Below are 24,150 nucleotides of genomic sequence, written 5' to 3' on the forward strand. Positions count from 1 at the left end.
ACCGAATCGTTTTCCGAGTTGGAGTTCAAAACTCCCAAATTTCGAAATGATTATAGATCGATGGTGGAATACTACACCAGTTATTCGATCGATGATGCAACAATGCATCAAGCCCACCCTTTAACATGTTTCTATTGTTTGTCTCGTTTCCCGAATTCGCGTATTTACCGATTAAATTTCCCGAACAGAATCGTTTTCCGAGTTGGAGTTCAAAACTCCCAAATTTCGGAATGATTATCGATCGATGGTGGAATACTACACCAGTTATTCAATCGATGATGCAACAATGCATCAATCCCACCCTTTAACACGTTTCTATTGTTTGTCTCGTTTCCCGAATTCGCGTATTTACCGATTAATTTTCCCGAACCGTATCGTTTTCCGAGTTGGAGTTCAAAACTCACAACTTCCACAAATTTCGGAATGATTATTATCGACCGATGGTGGAAGACTACACCAGAAATTTGATCGATGATGCAACAATCCATCAAGCCCACCCTTTAACATGTTTCTATTGGTCTTCTCGTTTCCCGAATTCGCGTATTTACCGATTAATTTTCCCGAACCGTATCGTTTTCCGAGTTGGAGTTCAAAACTCACAACTTCCCCAAATTTCGGAATGATTATCGATCGATAGTGGAAGACTACACCAGAAATTTGATCGATGATGCAACAATGCATCAAGCCCACCCTTTAACATGTTTCTATTGAATGTCTCGTTTCCGAATTCGCATATTTACCGATTAAATTTCCCGACCCGAATCGTTTCCCGAGTTGGAGTTCAAAACTCCCAAATTTCGAAATGATTATCGATCGATGGTGGAATACTACACCAGTTATTCGATCGATGATGCAACAATGCATCAATCCCACCCTTTAACACGTTTCTATTGTTTGTCTCGTTTCCCGAATTCGCGTATTTACCGATTAATTTTCCCGAATCGTATCGTTTTCCGAGTTGGAGTTCATAACTCACAACTTCCCCAAATTTCGGAATGATTATCGATCGATGGTGGAAGACTACACCAGAAATTTGATCGATGATGCAACAATCCATCAAGCCCACCCTTTAACATGATTCTATTGTTTGTCTCGTTTCCCGAATTCGCGTATTTACCGATTAAATTTCCCGAACCGAATCGTTTCCCAAGTTGGAGTTCAAAACTCCCAAATTTCGAAATGATTATCGATCGATGGTGGAATACTACACCAGTTATTCCATCGATGATGCAACAATGCATCAATCCCACCCTTTAACACGTTTCTATTGTTTGTCTCGTTTCCCGAATTCGCGTATTTACCGATTAATTTTCCCGAAACGTATCGTTTTTCGAGTTGGAGTTCAAAACTCACAACTTCCACAAATTTCGGAATGATTATTTTCGACCGATGGTGGAAGACTACACCAGAAATTTGATCGATGATGCAACAATCCATCAAGCCCACCCTTTAACATGTTTCTATTGTTTGTCTCGTTTCCCGAATTCGCGTATTTACCGATTTATTTTTCCAAACCGTATCGTTTTCCGAGTTGTAGTTCAAAACTCACAACTTCCCCAAATTTCGGAATGATTTTCGATCGATGGTGGAAGACTACACCAGAAATTTGATCGATGATGCAACAATGCATCAAGCCCACCCTTTAACATGTTCCTATTGTTTGTCTCGTTTCCGAATTCGCATATTTACCGATTAAATTTCCCGACCCGAATCGTTTCCCGAGTTGGAGTTCAAAACTCCCAAATTTCGAAATGATTATCGATCGATGGTGGAATACTTCACCAGTTATTCGATCGATGATGCAACAATGCATCAATCCCACCCTTTAACACGTTTCTATTGTTTGTCTCGTTTCCCGAATTCGCGTATTTACCGATTAATTTTCCCGAACCGTATCGTTTTCCGAGTTGGAGTTCAAAACTCACAACTTCCCCAAATTTCGGAATGATTATCGATCGATGGTGGAAGACTACACATGTAATTTGATCGATGATGCAACAATCCATCAAGCCCACCCTTTAACATGATTCTATTGTTTGTCTCGTTTCCCGAATTCGCGTATTTACCGATTAAATTTCCCGAACCGAATCGTTTCCCGAGTTGGAGTTCAAAACTCACAACTTCCTCAAATTTCGGAATGATTATCGATCGATGGTGGAAGACTACACCAGAAATTTGATCGATGATGCAACAATGCATCAAGCCCACCCTTTAACATGTTTCTATTGTTTGTCTCGTTTCTCGAATTAGCGTATTCACCGATTAATTTTCCCGAACCGTATCGTTCTCCGAGTTGGAATTCAAAACTCACAACTTCTACAAATTTTGGAATGATTATTATCGATCGATGGTGGAAGACTACACAAGAAATTTGATCGATGATGCAACAATCCACCAAGCCCACACTTTAACATATTTCTATTGTTTATCTCGTTTCCCGAATTCGCGTATTTACCGATTAAATTTCCCGAACCGAATCGTTTCCCGAGTTATAGTTCAAAACTCCCAAATTTCGAAATGATTATCGATCGATAGTGGAATACTACACCAGTTATTCGATCGATGATGCAACAATGCATCAAGCCCACCCTTTAACATGTTTCTATTGTTTGTCTCGTTTCCCGAATTTGCGTATTTACCGATTAGTTTTCCCGAACCGAATCGTTTTCCGAGTTGGAGTTCAAAACTCCCAAATTTCGGAATGATTATCGATAGATGGTGGAATACTACACCAGTTATTCGATCGATGATGCAACAATGCATCAAGCCCACCCTTTAACATGTTTCTATTGTTTGTCTCGTTTCCCGAATTCGCGTTTTTAGCGATTAATTTTCCCGAACCGTATCGTTTTCCGAGTTGGAGTTCAAAACTCACAACTTCCCCAAATTTCGGAATGTTTATCGATCGATGGTAGAAAACTACACCAGACTGTTATTCGAAAGCATAGTATGCAAAAATTCCTTTTAATACATATATACCTAGCCCCGGATGACTGCCCACTGAGCCCACTTTCAATAGGTGTGGAATGACAAGCAATCCACTGAACCTAATATCAGTAGGTGGTGGGTCTAACCGACATCCTCATACTGGTACTCGTGACTCGTAAGAGTCATGAAGGGTTTATGAGGAATTCTATAGAACTGTGGCCGAAAATTTGGAACTAACGGGGATTCGTCATCCGTCAGACGGGCGAATCTCTGTTTCTTCCATTTTATTGGCCCGAGTTTCTAGGAATGCTGTATAAAACCACCATTTTCATGGTTCTTACGCTGCATCCACATTATGTCTTTCTGAGCTGATTGGCAAGACCGCTCGGTACACAAAGGCATAATATGGATGCAGCTTTAGGATTAACTGCTTGGAAAGAATTGCATGACGGCATCATTCTTGATCGCTCATACAAGAGTTTCCAGGAGTTTACCTCTCTATAAGAACCAAGAAATAAGGAATAAACTTAAAGGTACTTCTTAAAGCACCATTCTCTTCTATGATATCGAATAACCATCGAGATCGATACATTAAGCCCACCCTTCAACATGTTTCTATTTTTTTGTCTCGTTTCCCGAATTCGCGTATTAAACTTTCAATTTTCTCGCTAACCGAATTCGCGTATTTACGATTGATTTTCCCGAACCGAATCGTTTCCCGAGTTGGAGTTCAAAAATCCCAAATTTCGAAATGATTATCGATCGATGGTGGAAGACTACACCAGTAATTTGATCGATGATGCAACAATGCATCAAGTCCACCCTTTAACATATTTCTATCTTTTGTCTCGTTTCCCGAATTCGCGTAAATACGGTAAATACCGATTGAATTTCCCGAATCGAATCATTTCCTGAGTTGGAGTTCAAAACTCACAACTTCCACAAATTTTGGAATGATTATTATCGACCGATGGTGGAAGACTACACCAGAAATTTGATCGATGATGCAACAATCCACCAAGCCCACCCTTAAACATGTTTCTATTGCTTGTCTCTTTTCCCGAATTCGCGTATTTACCGATTAATTTTCCCGAACCGTATCGTTTTTTGAGTTGGAGTTCAAAACTCACAACTTCCCCAAATTTCGGAATGATTATCGATCGATGGTGGAAGACTACACCAGTAATTTGATCGATGATGCAACAATCCATCAAGCCCACCCTTTAACATGATTCTATTGTTTGTCTAGTTTCCCGAATTCGCGTATTTACCGATTAAATTTCCCGAACCGAATCGTTTCCCGAGTTGGAGTTCAAAACTCCCAAATTTCGAAATGATTATAGATCGATGGTGGAATACTACACCAGTTATTCGATCGATGATGCAACAATGCATCAAGCCCACCCTTTAACATGTTTCTATTGTTTGTCTCGTTTCCCGAATTTGCGTATTTACCGATTAGTTTTCCCGAACCGAATCGTTTTCCGAGTTGGAGTTCAAAACTCCTAAATTTCGGAATGATTATCGATCGATGGTGGAATACTACACCAGTTATTCGATCGATGATGCAACAATGCATCAAGCCCACCCTTTAACATGTTTCTATTGTTTGTCTCGTTTCCCGAATTCGCGTTTTTACCGATTAATTTTCCCGAACCGTATCGTTTTCGGAGTTGGAGTTCAAAACTCACAACTTCCCCAAATTTCGGAATGATTTTCGATCGATGGTGGAAGACTACACCAGAAATTTGATCGATGATGCAACAATGCATCAAGTCCACCCTTTAACCTATTTCTATCTTTTGTCTCGTTTCCCGAATTCGCGTAAATACGGTAAATACTGATTGAATTTCCCGAACCGAATCATTTCCCGAGTTGGAGTTCAAAACTCCCAAATTTCGGAATGACTATCGATCGATGGTGTAATACTACACCAGTTATTCGATCGATGATGCAACAATGCATCAAACCCACCCTTTTACATGTTTCTATTAATAAATTGATAACTGTATTTTGCGGGATAAGGACAAACTCTCAAAAGATCTTGAAGTATATTCAGCAACGTTTCGCAAACTCTCGTTTGCTTCATCAGGCCTAAAAACATTATAAAAATGTCATACAAAACAGTTACAGTAAAGTATAAATAAATACCTCTATACTATAAATAAGACATTCAGATGTAAAAACTTCAAAAAATCGACGGCATCAACTGTATATTCCACGTCAAATCACAAAAAAAACAGCTTAAAATACTAAAAGTTTGGCTCAAATTCATTTGGAAAATTCCAGAATATTTACATCTAAAATAAATCACAGGAAAACATAACCTGAAAACACAACAGAACAAAACAATACAGTAAAACAATATTAAGGTTGTCAAACACAGAATTATCTTCATTTTCTTTCAATGAAATACCGTACATTAATTAGTTTCCACCAAGCTCGCACAGCACTATAAATGCACATATTTGGTCAAGACAGGATTGTAAAGTTTGCTTAAATGTTCAGTATCAGATTTAAAATTAACAGTGTTGTTAATGTTTATATGTATCATTTCTAAAATGTTCCTTTTTCTAAAATGTTGTTCATTGTCTAATATTTTTACATTCGAAAAATCGAACCTGTGATCGTCTTTGAAAAAATGTGAACACAAGGCTGTCCTTTCTCTATTTTTCACATCTCTGACATCGTATGCATGTTGTTTAATCCTATTTTGTAAATACTGTCTCGTCTGTCCTATATACATTTTATCACAATCCAAACATGGAATCCCATATATCACTCCTGATCTATGATCTTTATTTATTGGATCTTTTATTTTGCTGTATAACGACCCAACTGTTTTCATGTTGTAAAACATCAGCTCACTATTTTCCGTTTTAAGGGTTCTTTTGATTTTTTGGGACAGTTCTGGGACATACGGAACTTTGAAGTAAGCTTTACTCATTGTGGTTGTATTGACAGTTTTGTCATTGTTTCGTTTACGTAGAAGTTCTGAAACAATTCTATCAACGAAAGGTTTGGGGTATTTATTATCTCGTAATATGTGTTTCACTTTTCTTATGTTTAGGTCATGATACACGGGGCTGCTCAAGTTGATTGCTCTGTGAAGTAAGTTGTTAATAGCACTGATCTTATAGCTGGTAGCATAGTTTGATAAATAGTTAAGTATGATACCTGAGCTGGTGGGTTTAGTATACCAATTCGTTATGATTTTTTGTTCTTCCGTACGGTGTAAGCAGACGTCCAAAAAGGGTAAAGAACCTCCAGCTTCAACTTCAAACGTGAACTGTATCTTGTCATGGTAGCTATTGAAAATTTTTACCGTTTCATCAATCATGTCAAATGGTAAAGCCATTACAGAGTCATCAACATAGAACTTGACAAAAGGCACAGGAAAGGGTAGTTGGGACACAACTGTTATCACCAAGTCATTCATTACAAATTTTCCAAAAATGGGACTCGCAATGCCACCCATAGTTGTTCCCTCAATTTGTAGGTACGTTTCTCCATTGAACATAAAATAACTGGATTCAAACAGAAAGTCAACCAACATCAGGAAAGTTTTTCTATCCAGGCATGTATAGGCTGATATTGTCTGCCAATTCTTTTTAATGATCTGTACAGTGAGGGCATGTGTGATATTAGTGAACAAAGAAGTGACGTCCAATGAAACCAAGACGTATCCGTCAGGTAAGACAACATTTTTCGAAAATTCAACAAACTCAAAAGAGCTATTCACTTGGTGTTGAAATGTAGTTGCTACATCACTTAACGTGTTGTGTATGAATGTTGCAATATTTGATGAGGGAGAATTAATTCCACTGACTATCGGCCTCATGTGTAGATCTTCCTTGTGTGTTTTCCTGCTTCAGTGTAGGATGCTAAACATCTACCCTAGACACATCATTAATAGTCTCAAGTCTATATACAGGGTGTGGCGTAATGAATGGATAATATTGAGCCTGGGGGTAGAGGACTCTATGGCGGTTCAGAAAAATATATTTTACGTTTAGTAAAAGTGCTTTGGTTTTCGAGATATTCGTGATTTTCGAAAATTCAAGAGAATTACACACTTCGCCACTCGTTTTGCTGGCAAGACTACAAATGAGGGAATTTTTTCGAACTGTTTTTTGGATAGTATTCCTGGATAGATGATCTATCGAATGTAATTCATTATTTTTGAGGCGCATGAATAGTTCTTCATGAAAAAAAGATCTAACTCAACTTTTCCGTTTTGCTAATTTTTTTTCATAAGTTCAACCAAGCGCGGTGTAAAAAATAATATGGTTACCTGAGAGCCAATGCAAGAAAAAACATGCCAGTTTCATTGAGATTCCGAAATGGTATAACTCTCTGTATTCTCAGCATTAAATACAAAGTAAATTCCTATTACAATCAGTTGAGGCCTAGTTTAATGTGAACAGTGTTTCTAAAATTTTTATTAGCTAAACTGAGAAATGCAAACAGAATGAAGCAATCGTCTATAAAAAGGTATTGAGCATTTACTGAAGCTCATGGTGGCCTCTTAGAGAATCTTTTGTGATATTTAATTCAATGAAACGATACTCATTTTGAAATTGTTGATATCCATGCAATATAAAGCTATGATTCATTAAAAAATGTAGACTATATAGAGCATGTATCAGAACTCATGGTGGCCAATTTAAGCATCATTTGTGATTTGTGAAATTTTATTCAATGAAAGGATATTTTAAAATTGTTATTTTTTCTCGTTTTCTTTTATTATTGAACCCCAACGTTGTGAAATCAATATTTTCAAGTTATGCAATAAATTTCAGCATTTTTGTAACAAGGGTCTTGACTCAATGTAATGAAAATTACCTAATTTTCAGCTTTTTTTCTTAATTACATAAGTGCTGAAATTCACTTCGTTACTTGAAATTCGCTTAACAACTATCAACTTTATAACTATAGGGCTTAATAATGAAAGAATACGAGGGAAAAAAACCAATTTTAAAATATTGTTTAATTGAATCGAGTTTTACAAAAAGTGTTCAAAGTGTGAATCAGGAGCTGTACTAGATGCTCTACAACTTCTTATGAATAATTGCTTTATTCTGCTTGCAAGTCTCATTTCAGTTGCTAAAAATTAAAGAAAAAGGCTCACGTCAAACTCTGATGCCTTGACTCATTGTAATAGAAATTTATTTTGTATTTAATGCTGAAAATTATTTCAGAATCTCAGTGAAACAGGCATGTTTTCTCTTGCTTTGGCACTCAGGTAACTATATTATTTTTCACACCAGGCTGGGTTGAACTTAGGAAAAAAAATAAGCAAAACGGAAAATTTGAGTTAATTCTTTTATTCATGAAAAACTATTTATGCGCCTCAAAAATAATAATTTACATTTGATAGCGCATCTATCCAGGAATACTATCCAAAAAACAGTTGGAAAAAATTCCTTCATTTGGAGTCTTGCCTGCAAAAAGAGTGGCGAAGGGTGTGATTTTCTTGAATTTTCGAAAATCTCGAATATCTCGAAAACCAAGGCACTTTTACTAAACGTAAAATATATTTTTCTGAACCGCCATAGAGTCCTCTACCAGCAGGCTCCATATTATCCATTCATTACGCCACACCCTGTATACCTTACAATTCGAAGGTGGTCCGATCAGGAAGAAAGTTGATATTATGATGAGAAAGTTTAGGAGGAGCATATTGAATTTGGAGATTGAGACAACTATATGGAAAATAAAGAATTACGAACATGAGGGGAAGAAGGTGATTGAAATTTTGGAACGACAGTTAACAGTGAGCCACTTCGTAAAACTGAATCATATAATAAGTAGCTGTTTCAATGCTTTATTCAACAGGATCAAACAGGCTAATATTTCCAAGCTACAGTCGCTGACCAGGGAACATACACCTGTGGTTTCAACTGCAGATAGTAGCTCAAAACGCATATATAATTACACCAATGTCTCCTTACCCCCAAAGGTAGAAGAACTTTTACAGTTCGGCCCAAAGTTCAATGTTCCTTTTATGAAGAAAGAAATACCTGTCCCCAGAATTATAGCAGATGTTGAATATTACATATCCTCTCGCGAAGTGAATGAAACTTTTAGAGATACTTTAAGAGCAGATTTTGTTAACCTTCTTACTAACCACTTACACAGAGTCAATGGAAGGGTAGATGTCCATGATAAGATGGTGAGGAATTTTAATATAACGAAACGGTTTCTTAAAGATAACAATGACATCATAGTGAACAAATCGGACAAGGGTGGATCAATAGTGATCATGTATCGTGAGGACTACGTTAACCATGTTAAGGGAATGCTGAGTGATGTGAACACATATAAATTACTCAAAAAAGATCCCACATCTTGGTTTCAAAAAAGAGCAAATGCTCTTGTAGACTCTTTATTTGAAAACTCATTCATTTCTGAGTTTGAAAAGAAAAAGTTAAAAAAACACAACTCGGTTCCTCCCCGACTATACTGTCTGCGGAAAACACACAAGGAAGATCTACACATGAGGCCGATAGTCAGTGGAATTAATTCTCCCTCATCAAATATTGCAACATTCATACACAACACGTTAAGTGATGTAGCAACTACATTTCAACACCAAGTGAATAGCTCTTTTGAGTTTGTTGAATTTTCGAAAAATGTTGTCTTACCTGACGGATACGTCTTGGCTTCATTGGACGTCACTTCTTTGTTCACTAATATCACACATGCCCTCACTGTACAGATCATTAAAAAGAATTGGCAGACAATATCAGCCTATACATGCCTGGATAGAAAAACTTTCCTGATGTTGGTTGACTTTCTGTTTGAATCCAGTTATTTTATGTTCAATGGAGAAACGTACCTACAAATTGAGGGAACAACTATGGGTGGCATTGCGAGTCCCATTTTTGGAAAATTTGTAATGAATGACTTGGTGATAACAGTTGTGTCCCAACTACCCTTTCCTGTGCCTTTTGTCAAGTTCTATGTTGATGACTCTGTCATGGCTTTACCATTTGACATGATTGATGAAACGGTAAAAATTTTCAATAGCTACCATGACAAGATACAGTTCACGTTTGAAGTTGAAGCTGGAGGTTCTTTACCCTTTTTGGACGTCTGCTTACACCGTACGGAAGAACAAAAAATCATAACGAATTGGTATACTAAACCCACCAGCTCAGGTATCATATTCACAAACCTTTTAGGGCTTTCACTCCCAATCTCTGAAACAAAATCAATTAAAAATGAAATCAACGATTTGCTCCTGCGTGAATTCTTGCACTAATTTGTCAGGAGCAAATTAACTAGAAAAAATTGTTGCCTGACAATGAACTCAAAATAAATAACGTTGAAACTATAATTCTTCGTAACGTTTCGGAGTCTATATCAGACTCCTTCATCAGACGAAAAAATCTACTTTTGAAAATCTTCTGGAATTGTCGCTTTTTGTCTGACATTAATTGTCAACACACAGAAACAGAGACTGCACAGAAACGTTGATTCATTTAATTTTGAAATTACCGGATGACAGTTCCTTCTTTAATAAATTGATCCAAATATGATCTATTCCTACCGAACAATTTGCCAAATTATTATCCTGATCTAATAGAATACACGTAGACTCTTTAATTTTTCGTTTATAATGGTCTGGTTCTGTCATTAAAATTTTTGTGACCATTATAAACGAAAAATTAAAGAGTCTACGTGTATTCTATTAGATCAGGATAATAATTTGGCAAATTGTTCGGTAGGAATAGATCATATTTGGATCAATTTATTAAAGAAGGAACTGTCATCCGGTAATTTCAAAATTAAATGAATCAACGTTTCTGTGCAGTCTCTGTTTCTGTGTGTTGACAATTAATGTCAGACAAAAAGCGACAATTCCAGAAGATTTTCAAAAGTAGATTTTTTCGTCTGATGAAGGAGTCTGATATAGACTCCGAAACGTTACGAAGAATTATAGTTTCAACGTTATTTATTTTGAGTTCATTGTCAGGCAACAATTTTTTCTAGTTAATTTGCTCCTGACAAATTAGTGCAAGAATTCACGCAGGAGCAAATCGTTGATTTCATTTTTAATTGATTTTGTTTCAGAGATTGGGAGTGAAAGCCCTAAAAGGTTTGTGAAGAGATGCAAAATCCTCCCAAAATAAATTTCAATCGATATCAGGTATCATACTTAACTATTTATCAAACCATGCTACCAGCTATAAGATCAGTGCTATTAACAACTTACTTCACAGAGCAATCAACTTGAGCAGCCCCGTGTATCATAAGCCAATAAGATGGCGGATAATGATGACGTGTCAGAACGGTACTCCGAAGAAAGTGCCGATCTAGAATTAAAAACTACACAAAAATGTGGCAGATATTTCAAATGTTGCGTTAAAATGCAATATACAACGTTTATATGTAAAAATTGCGGAGGTGCTTACCACGAATCATGTGCAAAAAGGCTTATGGACAAAAGTGGCTTATCATTTTTGGATGAAACCTTTATAAAGTGCTGTGAAATGAATGAATCTACTAAAACCACAATAGAAAAACCAAGAGTGGTAAAAAAGGGGTCAGGTGAGAGTGAAATTGGACTACTGAAACAGGAAAATACGGCAGTGAAGTATGAGAATCAAATGTTACGAGCGGAAATTGAGCATCTAAAGTCTATGCTAGAAGAGTATAAGGAGAGTAGAGAACGACTCATTAGTGAAATAAATGATAAAAAACCTGATTTTGAAGCAAAATAATCAACTTTTATTTGAAAAGATTAAAAGGTTAGAAAATGATGATCCTAAAAAAGTGGAGTCCAAACATGAAAAAAATTGTCAAATCATAAACAATAAAAACATTGAAAGCAATGACAATTTAACAGTCACAGAAATACCCATGTCTCGTATAACCTCGAACTGGAAACCACAGAACACATTTACATCAAACAATAAACAAAACCCCAAAATGCATGAGAGAGATCTCAGCAAAAATCAAAAATTAACGACAACTTCTACGGGAAAAGGTCATGATGTGGAATGTAAAGGTAAACAACAACAATCACCTAATATTGCAAGAATGCAAGAAAATAGAATAAACCCACTTGAGCATGGTACTGTGGATATCACTGGCGTACTTGAGGACAGAATTCAGTTTTCAGGAGGAGACGGTCAGCAAATGGGAGAATGGAATCTAGTAGGACATAAAAGGAAAACTTCAAAACGGTCAAGACCAGCTCCAATTAAAGGAGAATTAGAAAAATTCAACTTGACAGTAGCCGAGAACCAATGTTGTCTGTTCGTGTCGGGTCTGAATCCAGATGTAGTTGCTCAAGAAGTGAAGGAATACATAGATGAGACCTTCAACATAAAATGCAAATGTGAAAAAATGAAGACTAAAAAAGATAAATTCAAAAGCTCTTTTAAAATATATGTCCCAGTTGATTCAAAGGACAAAGTTATGAATGGAAGTATGTGGGGAAAGGGGATTATTGTTAACCATTTTTTACACCTCAGAAGAAACATCGACAGAGAATTGAATTAAGTGATTGCTTAAATATATTGCATCAGAATATACAATGCCTGAGAAACAAACTGCCTGAAATAGAACTCTTTGTAGAAGAACTCGAAAAACCTCCTGATATTATGTGTTTCACTGAACACTGGATGGATGGGCAGGAAATTCAGTTTTTGAAAATCCCAAAATATAATGTTATATCAAATTTCTCCAGGGAACAGTATATCCATGGGGGAACATGTATTTTAATCAGGGATAACATTCATGATTTTGAAGACATTCCAGATATCACCAACTTAAGTGTGGAAAAGCAGATTGAGGTATCTTGTGTGTACAGCAAATCGAGGAAATTAATGGTCTTGTCTGTATATAGAACTTGTCGGGGAAGTATACAGGTATTTATGACTAAAATGGATCAATTACTCAATGTAGTAAACAAAAAATTTGCTAAAAGCAAAGTGGTACTATGCGGTGACTTTAACATCAATTTAATGGAAGAAAGTGAAGCAAAATACAATTTCCTGGATATGCTTGATAGCTATGATTTACAACCAACAATATATGAACCAACTAGAATAACAAAATCATCAAAAACTTTGTTAGATAATATCTTTGTCAACACTCTTGATTTTGCAAATAACAGCAATATAAATTCTCTTTTGTGTGATCACATGGCTCAGTTCATAACCATAGAAAGTAATAATGTTATACATAAAAAAACTACTGAGAAGAAAAGACTGTTCACTAACACCAAAATTCAACAGTTTGTTTACAGCTTACAGGATGTATCTTGGCAGGATGTGATGAACGAAATGGATACGGAAAGAGCATATAACGGTTTCTCAGAGATAATGAAGATTCACTTAAACCTTATCTTCCCACAAAAAAAATGCACTGCCAGTAGGAACACAAAATCATGGATTACTACTGGGATAAGAACATCAAGTAAGCGAAAAAGAGTAATTTGGAATGAAGTACAGGAAGGAAAAATAACACTTGATTACTATAGAAAATACTGTCGAATACTCAAGCAAGTTACTAGACAGGCTAAACGGATGAGCAACAGGAAGTATATAATGGAAGCTGAAAACAAAAGCAGAGCCACATGGAATCTGGTAAACAACATCACAAATAAAAAACATGGTGGAAGTAACTCTATTCTGAATGCATTTCCTCAAGGAAATGAAGACGATATACTAAATAGTGTCAACTCATATTTTATTGACTCAATCAAGAAAAACAGTGAAGTAAATACTAATGTTGATAACATAAAATCTTGCAGTAAGAGTATTTTTCTGAGTCCAGTTGTAGAGCAAGAAATGTATCACTATATCCTAAATCTGAAAAATAAAAAATCTGTTGGTCATGATGAATTACCTGTGGAACTTCTTAAAAAGTGTGCATCAATAATAACATCACCTCTGACACATATATTCAATCAGATTTTACAAACAGGGAAGTATCCTCAGATGCTAAAGGAAGCACTTGTGATACCAATATTCAAAAAAGGCAGTAGAGAAAGATTTGACAACTACAGACCCATATCACTACTATCTGATGTGAACAAAATTTTTGAAAAAATAATCTTTGATAAACTCATTAAGTTTTTTGAGGAAAATAACATATTAGTTAAACAGCAATGCGGTTTCAGAAGGGGTAAATCTACCATAAATGCGATATACCAAGCACTCAAAACCATAATAAAATCACTGAACCAAAAGCACACCACAGCTGCTCTATGTTTGGACCTGTCAAAGGCCTTTGATAGGGTTGATCATGAGAAGCTATTAGCCAAGTTGGAAAAATATGGTATAAGAGGTGTAGCACTGAATCTAATAAGGTCATATCTCACAAACAGAATGCAAAAAACAACCAGCAAGGGGAAAGATGGTAACATAAAGACTTCGAAGTGGAAACAAGTGAAGATCGGGGTTCCCCAGGGATCTATCCTAGGTCCATTGCTCTATATTCTTTATACGAATGATTTGATACAGTGCACTGACAATAATGCTGTTATGTTTGCAGATGATACAACTATAATTACTGAAGCTGATAATTTAAATGATTGTAGATCTAGTCTTGAAAAAGATATGGAAAAAATGAATAAATGGTTTAATGAAAACAACCTAATGCTTAATATAGACAAAACTAAAGTCTTATTGTTCAGAGGTGAAGAAACAGATGAGTTGAATTTAAAACATCAAGATACAAACATCAAAACAACACAAAGTCTATCATTCTTAGGATTAAATATTGACTCTAAGCTAAACTGGAAGAGTCAAATTGGAAAACTTGCTCCAAATATAGCACGAAATTGCTATGCTTTAAGGGTCATCCCAGATACAATAGGGGTGGATGCTGCATTGTCTGCCTATCATGCTTTCGTTCACTCAAGAATCAGATATGGGATAATCTTCTGGGCAAGATCTCCATTAGTTGAAAGAATTTTTCTACTACAAAAAAAATGTTTAAGAGTAATTTTTGGAATGAAACAAACTGAAACCTGTAAAACTATATTTAAAAACTTTAGTATATTAACCCTTACAGTTTGTATATATATGAGTGTGTAATGTTTGTCATTAATAATCGTTCTGAATTCAAAAATATAGAACATCCCTATAACACCAGAGGGAAAAATTGTTTAATTGAGGATAAGCCAAACTTCTCATACTTGCAGAGAAATGTTACATATAGTTTGTTGTCAATATGGAATAATTTACCTGAAAAATTCAAAAAACGATCTCTCAGTGTACAGAAAAGTAGCCTTAAAAATTTTCTTGTAAAGAAATGCTATTACAGTTTAAACGAGTTCCTAAATGAAAGAAATTATGAGGAACTGTAGAATTTATTTTCTTACTATTTTGTTTTTTTTTCTTTGTTCTTTTACCTTTGTAAATGAATTGTGTTTGACAAGATCAACAACTGTATTGGTTACATGATTGAATAAATGTATCTCTCTCTCTCTCTCTCTCTCTCTCATGACCTAAACATAAGAAAAGTGAAACACATATTACGAGATAATAAATACCCCAAACCTTTCGTTGATAGAATTTTTTCAGAACTTCTACGTAAACGAAACAATGACAAAACTGTCAATACAACCACAATGAGTAAAGCTTACTTCAAAGTTCCGTATGTCCCAGAACTGTCCCAAAAAATCAAAAAAACCCTTAAAACGGAAAATAGTGAGCTGATGTTTTACAACATGAAAACAGTTGGGTCGTTATACAGCAAAATAAAAGATCCAATAAATAAAGATCATAGATCAGGAGTGATATATGGGATTCCATGTTTAGATTGTGATAAAATGTATATAGGACAGACGAGACAGTATTTACAAAATAGGATTAAACAACATGCATACGATGTCAGAGATGTGAAAAATAGAGAAAGGACAGCCTTGTGTTCACATTTTTTCAAAGACGATCACAGGTTCGATTTTTCGAATGTAAAAATATTAGACAATGAACAACATTTTAGAAAAAGGAACATTTTAGAAATGATACATATTAACATTAACAACACTGTTAATTTTAGATCTGATACTGAACATTTAAGCAAACTTTACAATCCTGTCTTGACCAAATATGTGCATTTATAGTGCTGTGCGAGCTTGGTGGAAACTAATTAATGTACGGTATTTCATTGAAAGAAAATGAAGATAATTCTGTGTTTGACAACCTTGATATTGTTTTACTGTATTGTTTTGTTCTGTTGTGTTTTCAGGTTATGTTTTCCTGTGATTTATTTTAGATGTAAATATTCTGGAATTTTCCAAATGAATTTGAGCCAAACTTTTAGTATTTTAAGCTGTTTTTTTTGTGATTTGACGTGGAATATACAGTTGATGCCGTCGATGTTTTGAAGTTTTTACATCTGAATGTCTTATTTATAGTATAGAGGTATTTATTTATACTTTACTGTAAGTGTTTAGTATGACATTTTTATAATGTTTTTAGGCCTGATGAAGCAAACGAGAGTTTGCGAAACGTTGCTGAATATACTTTAAGATCTTTTGAGAGTTTGTCCTTATCCCGCAAAATACAGTTATCAATTTATTAGTTGTTAGGTCATTTATAAAACATTAATTGTGAGTTATAGACGTAGTCGAAATTGTCAACACCAATGACGGTCTCAGGAGGATTGAATGAGAAGGGTAGTAAAACAAAGATTCGATTGGTCGTAGTAGTATAGACCCAACTGATAATATTTCCATTAATTGCGATGCCATGAAGTTCGTGCTCTTGAATTTTCAAATACTAACCTGAAAAATACCCCAGCTCCGAATTTCACGCAGGGTGAGATCTCAGATGAGAAATAAGAAATGCAATTTCCTCTGGTCCTCATTTTTCCACCAGCAAATTACAAAATCCTCTGAATAGAGTATCAGGATTTTGTTATTAAAATGTTTTACTGCGTTGAAATGTGATCCAGGAATTAATTGGAGAGAATCTAATTTTGAATGTTGGTCCTCTGATCCATAATTAAGGGAGAATATTTAATTACTTCGCCATTGAAGTTGTTATGCGAGTGGAACAAAGTGGAATACAATCGATTTCTGACTGAAGGCAACTTTTAATGCTATTGTTTGAACAGGAATACAGAAAGTTCGGAGTATCCTCATGTCTGATATTTTCTTTTAAATCTATGAAGAGCTGATATTCAGAGGCTTGAAAAAGGCCATTTCCAAGTATGGGCCGTTGTTTATAATATGAATAAACAAATTAATTCAGATACATAACATCCGAAGATGATTAAATCAACGAATGTTACGATCTAAATCGAACTAACAAACTACCATTGCTCCAAGTATTAAGGGATATTTCATTTCGTCGACAAAGAGTAGCTGACCATGGTTTCGGTTTTATTTGACCTCGTTGATTTAATTATCTGCGGATGTTATGCATCTGAATTAATTTGTTTATTATTTACCTGCCCTACTATGAAGGCGTGATTCATTTCTTATAATATGAATCTAATTTTTGTTATAGTAAAAAATATTTGAAAAAGCAATTGTTATTAAACAGGAAGTAAAATTTATGTTTTTGGTCAATCTGTGCAATAAGAAATTATGCAAAAAGTATGATTGTTCATTTGATTCTCTGATATTTGTTTTTTTAATTAAGACATCCGCTAAACTCTATAAACCGTTCTGTTTTTGTCCTCATTTGAGCTAGAGACCGATTTGAAATGATATATAATAAATTTGTTTGCTGTTGTATTGATGTATATAGGGTGTGGTCAGCTCACCGCAAAATCTATTCATCTCGATTATTGAGTACCCCCATTCTTCTCCGAGGAAAAATTCACTGCAAAATATAATATAAATTATCTAGATAACTCCGATCTTCCTCTGATGAGAAAGGAACCACAAAGTTGCCACCAGTGTAGAAAAAAAAACGAATAAATGAGAAGCTACAGCTTCCTTCTGGGAGCGAAGAAATGAGATCTATTTCCATCTGGTTTTGATCGGATAAAAGTTTCGATGCGAAGTTATGGAATCCAGTGAATATTCATTATCTTTTTGCGAGATCCTCCGTTCTACAAGAAGATTTGAAAGCATCGCAGAATATCCTGGATGATTTCTTCGTAAACTGTCGGAATTTATGACCTCGTATTTTTAATTTATCGGATTTGCGTATAATTTTACTGGGGAATCATTTATTGGGGAGACGTTTAATTCATTCTGATGAAACACATCTTCATCAAATAAAGAATAAGCTGTGATATTGATAAAATATTATGTTGGAAGTGGCTCAGCCTAAAGTCGAGAATTCATGAAAGATTCATCGATATTCTTAACTACCTAAGTCTTGATCTTTTTTTTCTTGCACGGTGACCATTTCTGCACTGGTCACTAGGCTCAGGTATTTCCTCTCAAGAGCCGGGACTCGTTCGACCCTAAGTTTAGAGAAAGGCCTCCTAACGAGAAGCCACGGCTCCAATCGAGCCATCTCATAAAGAGGCTCTTGACGAATGAACGAGAGTATGGTTTGTATGCTTGTCTTAGTAGTCTAGTAGAGGATTTCCGTTAACAACCCCAACAGCTCACGAAGGGAGTGTGGGAAATCGCGCTCCAGGCTACCCATGAAGGCCTGGCGGGAGGCCCATCGTCGCAGAACCTCTGTGCCATGGATACACCAAGCGTCACGGCTGTAGCCAAAGCTGAGGGAAGAGCGTGCTCCTTTCGGCTATACACACACGCAGCTGCTAGTAGAGGAGTTCGAAAAAGAATCAAAATTCATTTGAAGGCTTCGAGGAACAATATGCCTGATAAAATCCTGGAATGGGTGATAAACCCATGTCATTAACATATACAGTATGGTCTGACGAAAACTAAACACCTCGATTTTCCGGCTTTAAAATAAAAATATGGAAAATCGCTTCGATCAGTCAATTTCTAATTCGAGGGAGAACAACATTTCCGCTCTTCACATCCTCGTAACTGCAACCCCTTGGTTTTGAATAGGAAAAAGGGGTGTTGAGATATCACATGTTGAATATTTTATTGAGTACTATCTGATCCTGAAGCTTCGCTGCAAAATTTCTGTCGATAATGAAATGACTGGTGAAATAGTGGAACAGAGTTTCGTGATTAGTTTATTGAATGCTGGAAATGGGCACCATTAACTTCCATTGATCTCCATGTAGAGGCTCACACCATAAAATTGTTCACCTCATATACATAATTTTTTCCTTCTACTAGTCTACTACATGATCTTTACAATCCACTTACGGCCGTTTTAATAAACCTATCTATCCATCGTTTCACTTACTGACGATTAGTAACCATTGGTAACCATTCTAAAATATATCTACAGATAGATCATAGAAACGAAATCACATGCATTTTCTAACTTCAGTAACTGAAACAATGGATAGATAGGATTATTGAAAACGGCCGTAAGTCTAGACGAAGGTATGGCAAATCCCCATTTGGCATCGTGGCTCCCCTACTACCACCCTGTTTGATTAGAAAGTACATATTTGTTTGAATAGAACGTGCTACGACTAATTCGATAGATCCTTGATAAGTACTTACTCATATGGAGAAGGTGGTCTAGATTTATTACGTAGTCGGCTTAGACTTACAACCAAAGATTATAGAGTAGAAAGATAGGAAACGAAGCGACTAAATGATGTGAGCGCCATCTGTGTTTCAAATGTGTTTTTAAGGCCCTAAGACTGGTTAAAATTTTAATTCGAGGGACATATGAAATTTTGCGAGATGTCAGAGTAATATGGCCATTTTGATCAAACAGGTTTGGAATGTTTTGATTCTCGTATCCATAGACAACCCCATATCGCCTTTTGTTTTTCAAGCCCGTTCCAGTTACTGATTATTGAAATTTTTATCTAATTTCTTGGCGAAAACCTCAGAATATTGTTCGAAAATTATTGTATGGTGAAGAACTGTGGATAAAATAAAACGGATTTTACTAAGGAAAATGGGAATGAAAGTATTAAAACTGGTAACATGTGACTCGGTCATTCATTGATTTTTATTTTCAGTGCTGAAAAGTGGATAAAACTTTCAGGGCTTAAAGGCCTGCAAACACTACTGACTACACCATGTGCAATGAACATTATACTTCAAGCCGATTGAGAACTGTTCATCCACGTAAATTGTTGTATGCAGGAAGCATCCCTTACATGAAGGGCTCATTTAGGGAAAATTATGACTTTTATACGTCCATTCAAAGATTCTCAATTGCCTTCAATATATTCAGAAATGCAAAAGTTTTATGGATTTCGATTTGAGAATCGGGTGACTGTCAAATTGATGTTTTATGAAACCTTCTGTGAGTGTTTTGTTCATTCGTCAATCAATTTGTATATTGTGTCATAAAGAGATCATACCATGAAGAAATCATAAAAAAGCATGAAGAAATTATACTGACGGGCTTGAATACAGGTCTTGTATACCTCTGTCAGGTTTTTTTCAATTGTGGTTCTGAAAATTTTGTAAATAATATGTATACTTCATTCACTTTTATTTTAGCAGTCGGTTGGCCATGGAAATTTGACACATTTCACTCTGTATAGTACGAAAATGTGGGGTTATGAAGCTTGTCAAAACATTTTTGGGTTTTAAATCAACGCTATGTTGCCCGTTCTACGTAAAAGTTTCTGTTATTACGTATTTTATCACTATGTCGAATCTCTTCGGAAAATATGTGACGAACATAATTGAAGTTTATACAAACTGATTGAAGTCATACCAAATCCAGTTATTTGCATGGAAAATACAAGAGATCAGTATAATATCATAATATGCACTAGCTTGAGGAGAGTTAACGTTCGTTATCTTCTTTGGCTTACATCATTTGTAGATTTCAAAAATATTAACTCGAAGATGAAATGCATATGATGCAGTGGTTGGGAATGGGTATCTCCCTAAGGAATTAACAGATAATTACAAGAACGTTAAATTCTTCAACAAAAATCATCTTGCTCAATATGAGTGAAATGAATTGAAGGAAGTTTCAAGTTAAGATGAATTTCACATGAATAAACAAGTAACAGGGCAACTTGCGCGTATTTGTGGCTATTCATCTTAATACATTGATATAATGATTATAGGTATTTATTAGTACCTTAAGACATTTACATTGTATAGGACAAGTCAAATGAAAAATAGAAAAATCCATTTTAGGGAACTTATTCTCCGATGACATTTATCGAAAATCCTGTAGTAAACTTTTCGCATTAATTCACTCAAACATAAAATTCTCAAATGTCACCACTTTTTTGGGTCTCCCAATAGAAGGAAATTCTTTGTCATCCTCTTCATTCACAATCTTTCTGATTGTGGAAATATCCAGCTGAAATATATGTCGGATTCAGATGATTCAGATGAAACATTATATAAATTCTCTTACATTGAATATGTTCGCTACCGTCTGACGTATTGTGGATTTTAGAATATCAGGGTATAACTATTTGAATGAGCGGACCTGAATTCTAAATAGCACTTCCTGAAACCCTGTCTCTTTTTTCAATCACTTTCGGCATTTTCGTAATAAAAATTGATATTAGTTGTGGCAACGGCGTTATGACATTAACGACATTTCATGAGTGCCAACCTAACTTCGTTCTAGTTACAAAAACTTGAGAAAGTTATTTCATGGCCAACCGACTGCTAAAATAAATTTGAATGAAGTATAAGTAACGGAAATGTGTATCCTATGACGGTAAACGGTAAACGGTATGACGGTAAATTGAATATTGGTTCATATCAATTTCTGATATAAATTGTACAAATTCAACTCAGTTTACTAATTCAAAACGTTTCCACAGAAAAAAAACACCTTTGACGTACCTATATAGTAGATAACCATGTACTTTTGTATCCTAGTCAAAGCTCTATTCGTTGTCCATAATTTCAAATTTCTGTAAATTTTTTATAGATTGCAAAAAAATTTATCACATCCAACACAGCGTATTTCTTTGATACCAATCGATTCCAAACAATGTTCAGATATCCTCGTCACAAAACAAAACCATCCTTTTGTTTTGTCGCTCAGGATGTTTGTTTTCTGGTCTCAACAAGGTCAATATTGAAATTCAATACAAGGAATAGAATTCGAATTTCGCGCCCCTCTGTTATTAAACAGTTTTTTGTGTATTGATAATACGTTTTCAGCGCCATCTCATTGTCAAATGTGTTTTCACTGGCCCGAATGTAGTCGGTTTTTATTACCAGCGATATGAGGGCGTTTCCTATATTCCTACTCTATAATCTTTGCTTACAACATTTATAAATGTCAAAACGATGTGGAAAATATCGACCACAGCTTAATCAAAGTATATCGTAATCGAAGAGGTATTTTTCCGGTTAAATGTTTTTGTTTGAGGGCATTCCACTTGCTACCCCTTCCAAACTAAAGAACAAAGCAGCGGAGCGAACATATAGCCCGAAGAGCGGTTGATGATGTGTTAAGTACTCAGTTCCGTCGAAAAGGAAAAGCATTCCGAATGAGTAGGAATTGAGCTGAAAAAGATATGCAACAGATTACCGATATTTTTCGGAATTTCATCCCGATAGTGATAATTTATCTTAAGAATATGTTCATTTATTTATTCGTCGTATCATTTTCGAAATATTTGTGTCCAAATTGAAAGAAAATATAGATATAGCTAGAGACTTTTTCTCTACAATTGAATGGGAAACCATAAGAGAATTTTATTTTGCGAAAATCTATCCCACGAAAACACTTTTTGAAGGAAAATCACAAGGGGTTGTTATTTTCAACCACTAATAATAAAGTTATCAAATCTGAAAAGATTGTGACAGTAACTTTTAATTAGTACTTCATATTATGTAAAGTTTCATGACTCAGTGTTTTATAGAACCCGTAAAAAATTTGAAAACTGTCAACTCGTCATCGCTTTCCGAAGGCTGAATCTTGGGGAAAGGAGGTCGATTTGGAAAAAAAATTATAGGAACTACCCCTGCTTATTTTCATCGAGGAATCTTCTCGTCCTTCGCATTCTCTTCATTAGTTAGGAATGTGTTTCACGCAAAAACATCCTTAAGTGAATTCTGCACAGTGTACACTTTAGTGAAATTTCTATCAAACTCAAACATCTGGTTCCAAAGCTATGTAGAAATATAACTGATGTCTAGGGAACTCAGGAATAATAAACCTTTCAGCAGGTGAAAGAATTTTCCAATTCGGTTTGGTAGTTCCATAGATTACTTCCTACAAACCCACAAAACTGACAAACTCACGAACTTCACCATCTATTATAATAATTGTCTCAATTACACAAAGTAAAAAAATTCAAAACCTTCTCTCTAATCAGTTTACTCATGTTTCAGGAAACTTTTACAGCTGCACTAGTCATAGAAATACCTGAAGCGAAAGGTACCTAATATTTCCTTTACTCCGTTCTGGTCATTACATGAATAATGACATCTCCCCAGTTTGAAACATCCTCAGTCGTTCGTAACAAATTCCTCATTACGCTTCATAATCTCTCACATGCTAGAAAATACGACAGAGCTGAACATGTTCCTGGAACCGAACAACTTAACCTACGAAAAATATACAAACTATCCGGAGCGGAAACTAACTTTGTAATAACAAATGAAATTATGTCAACCGAATTTTCGAAATTATGCAAAAGCACCCGTTGAATATGCATGCGTGTAATTTTTCCATTTCCCATTCCTATTTTCGGTTAGCCCACTCGAAATCCTATGACAAGTTGACATCGCATAAGCGGCAGTATAGTCGCATAATTTGAAAATTGCATCAAATGATTTCATGTTCAATATTGCAGATGCGGTATCAAAAAACTAAACGTAAATTGAAATATCTGCCTGGATATTTCACCGCGAGATTGAGTATTTATTTCATAACTTTTATGGCCGCATTTTACTATTTCGCTCGTACCCGTTGATTTTCATTCCAGGAAAAATAAATAGAAGGATAATGTCCGTAATTCCTTGCTGTGTGGAATGATCCATTGAAATTTTGTACAACAAATCAATGTGATATTGAATTTTAGGAATATTATAATCTGGATTATACTGCGTGTCCCACTGGGAGTGCCCATTAGAAGTATGGAGAACTAATAATACTTCATTATTATGAATTAATGAAGCTGATAACTTACTACCCTTTATAATGTGAATTATGGTGTTTTATTGCATTTTCATACAAATGAGAAAATTTTTATATTTTCAATTATAGTTTGGAAGACTTATTTGAAAAATCATCAGAAAAA

The 24,150-nt window shown here is 35.3% G+C and overlaps 2 protein-coding genes across 2 annotated transcripts; one reads left to right on the forward strand and one right to left on the reverse strand.

The window, feature by feature from the left end:
• Positions 1-5,380: 5,380 nt before the first annotated feature.
• On the reverse strand, positions 5,381-6,367 carry LOC123310395. Its single transcript, XM_044893865.1, has one exon. It carries the CDS (start codon positions 6,365-6,367, stop codon positions 5,381-5,383), a length of 987 nt encoding a protein of 328 aa, XP_044749800.1.
• Positions 6,368-11,934: 5,567 nt separating this feature from the next.
• On the forward strand, positions 11,935-12,939 carry LOC123309770. Its single transcript, XM_044893026.1, has 2 exons — positions 11,935-11,944; positions 12,059-12,939. Exon 2 carries the CDS (start codon positions 12,076-12,078, stop codon positions 12,439-12,441), a length of 366 nt encoding a protein of 121 aa, XP_044748961.1. The 5' UTR covers positions 11,935-11,944; positions 12,059-12,075; the 3' UTR covers positions 12,442-12,939.
• The last annotated feature ends 11,211 nt before the right edge of the window (positions 12,940-24,150 follow it).

This window comes from Coccinella septempunctata, chromosome 3 (assembly GCF_907165205.1).
Source record: "Coccinella septempunctata chromosome 3, icCocSept1.1, whole genome shotgun sequence".
Taxonomy (NCBI): Eukaryota; Metazoa; Arthropoda; class Insecta; order Coleoptera; family Coccinellidae; genus Coccinella; species Coccinella septempunctata.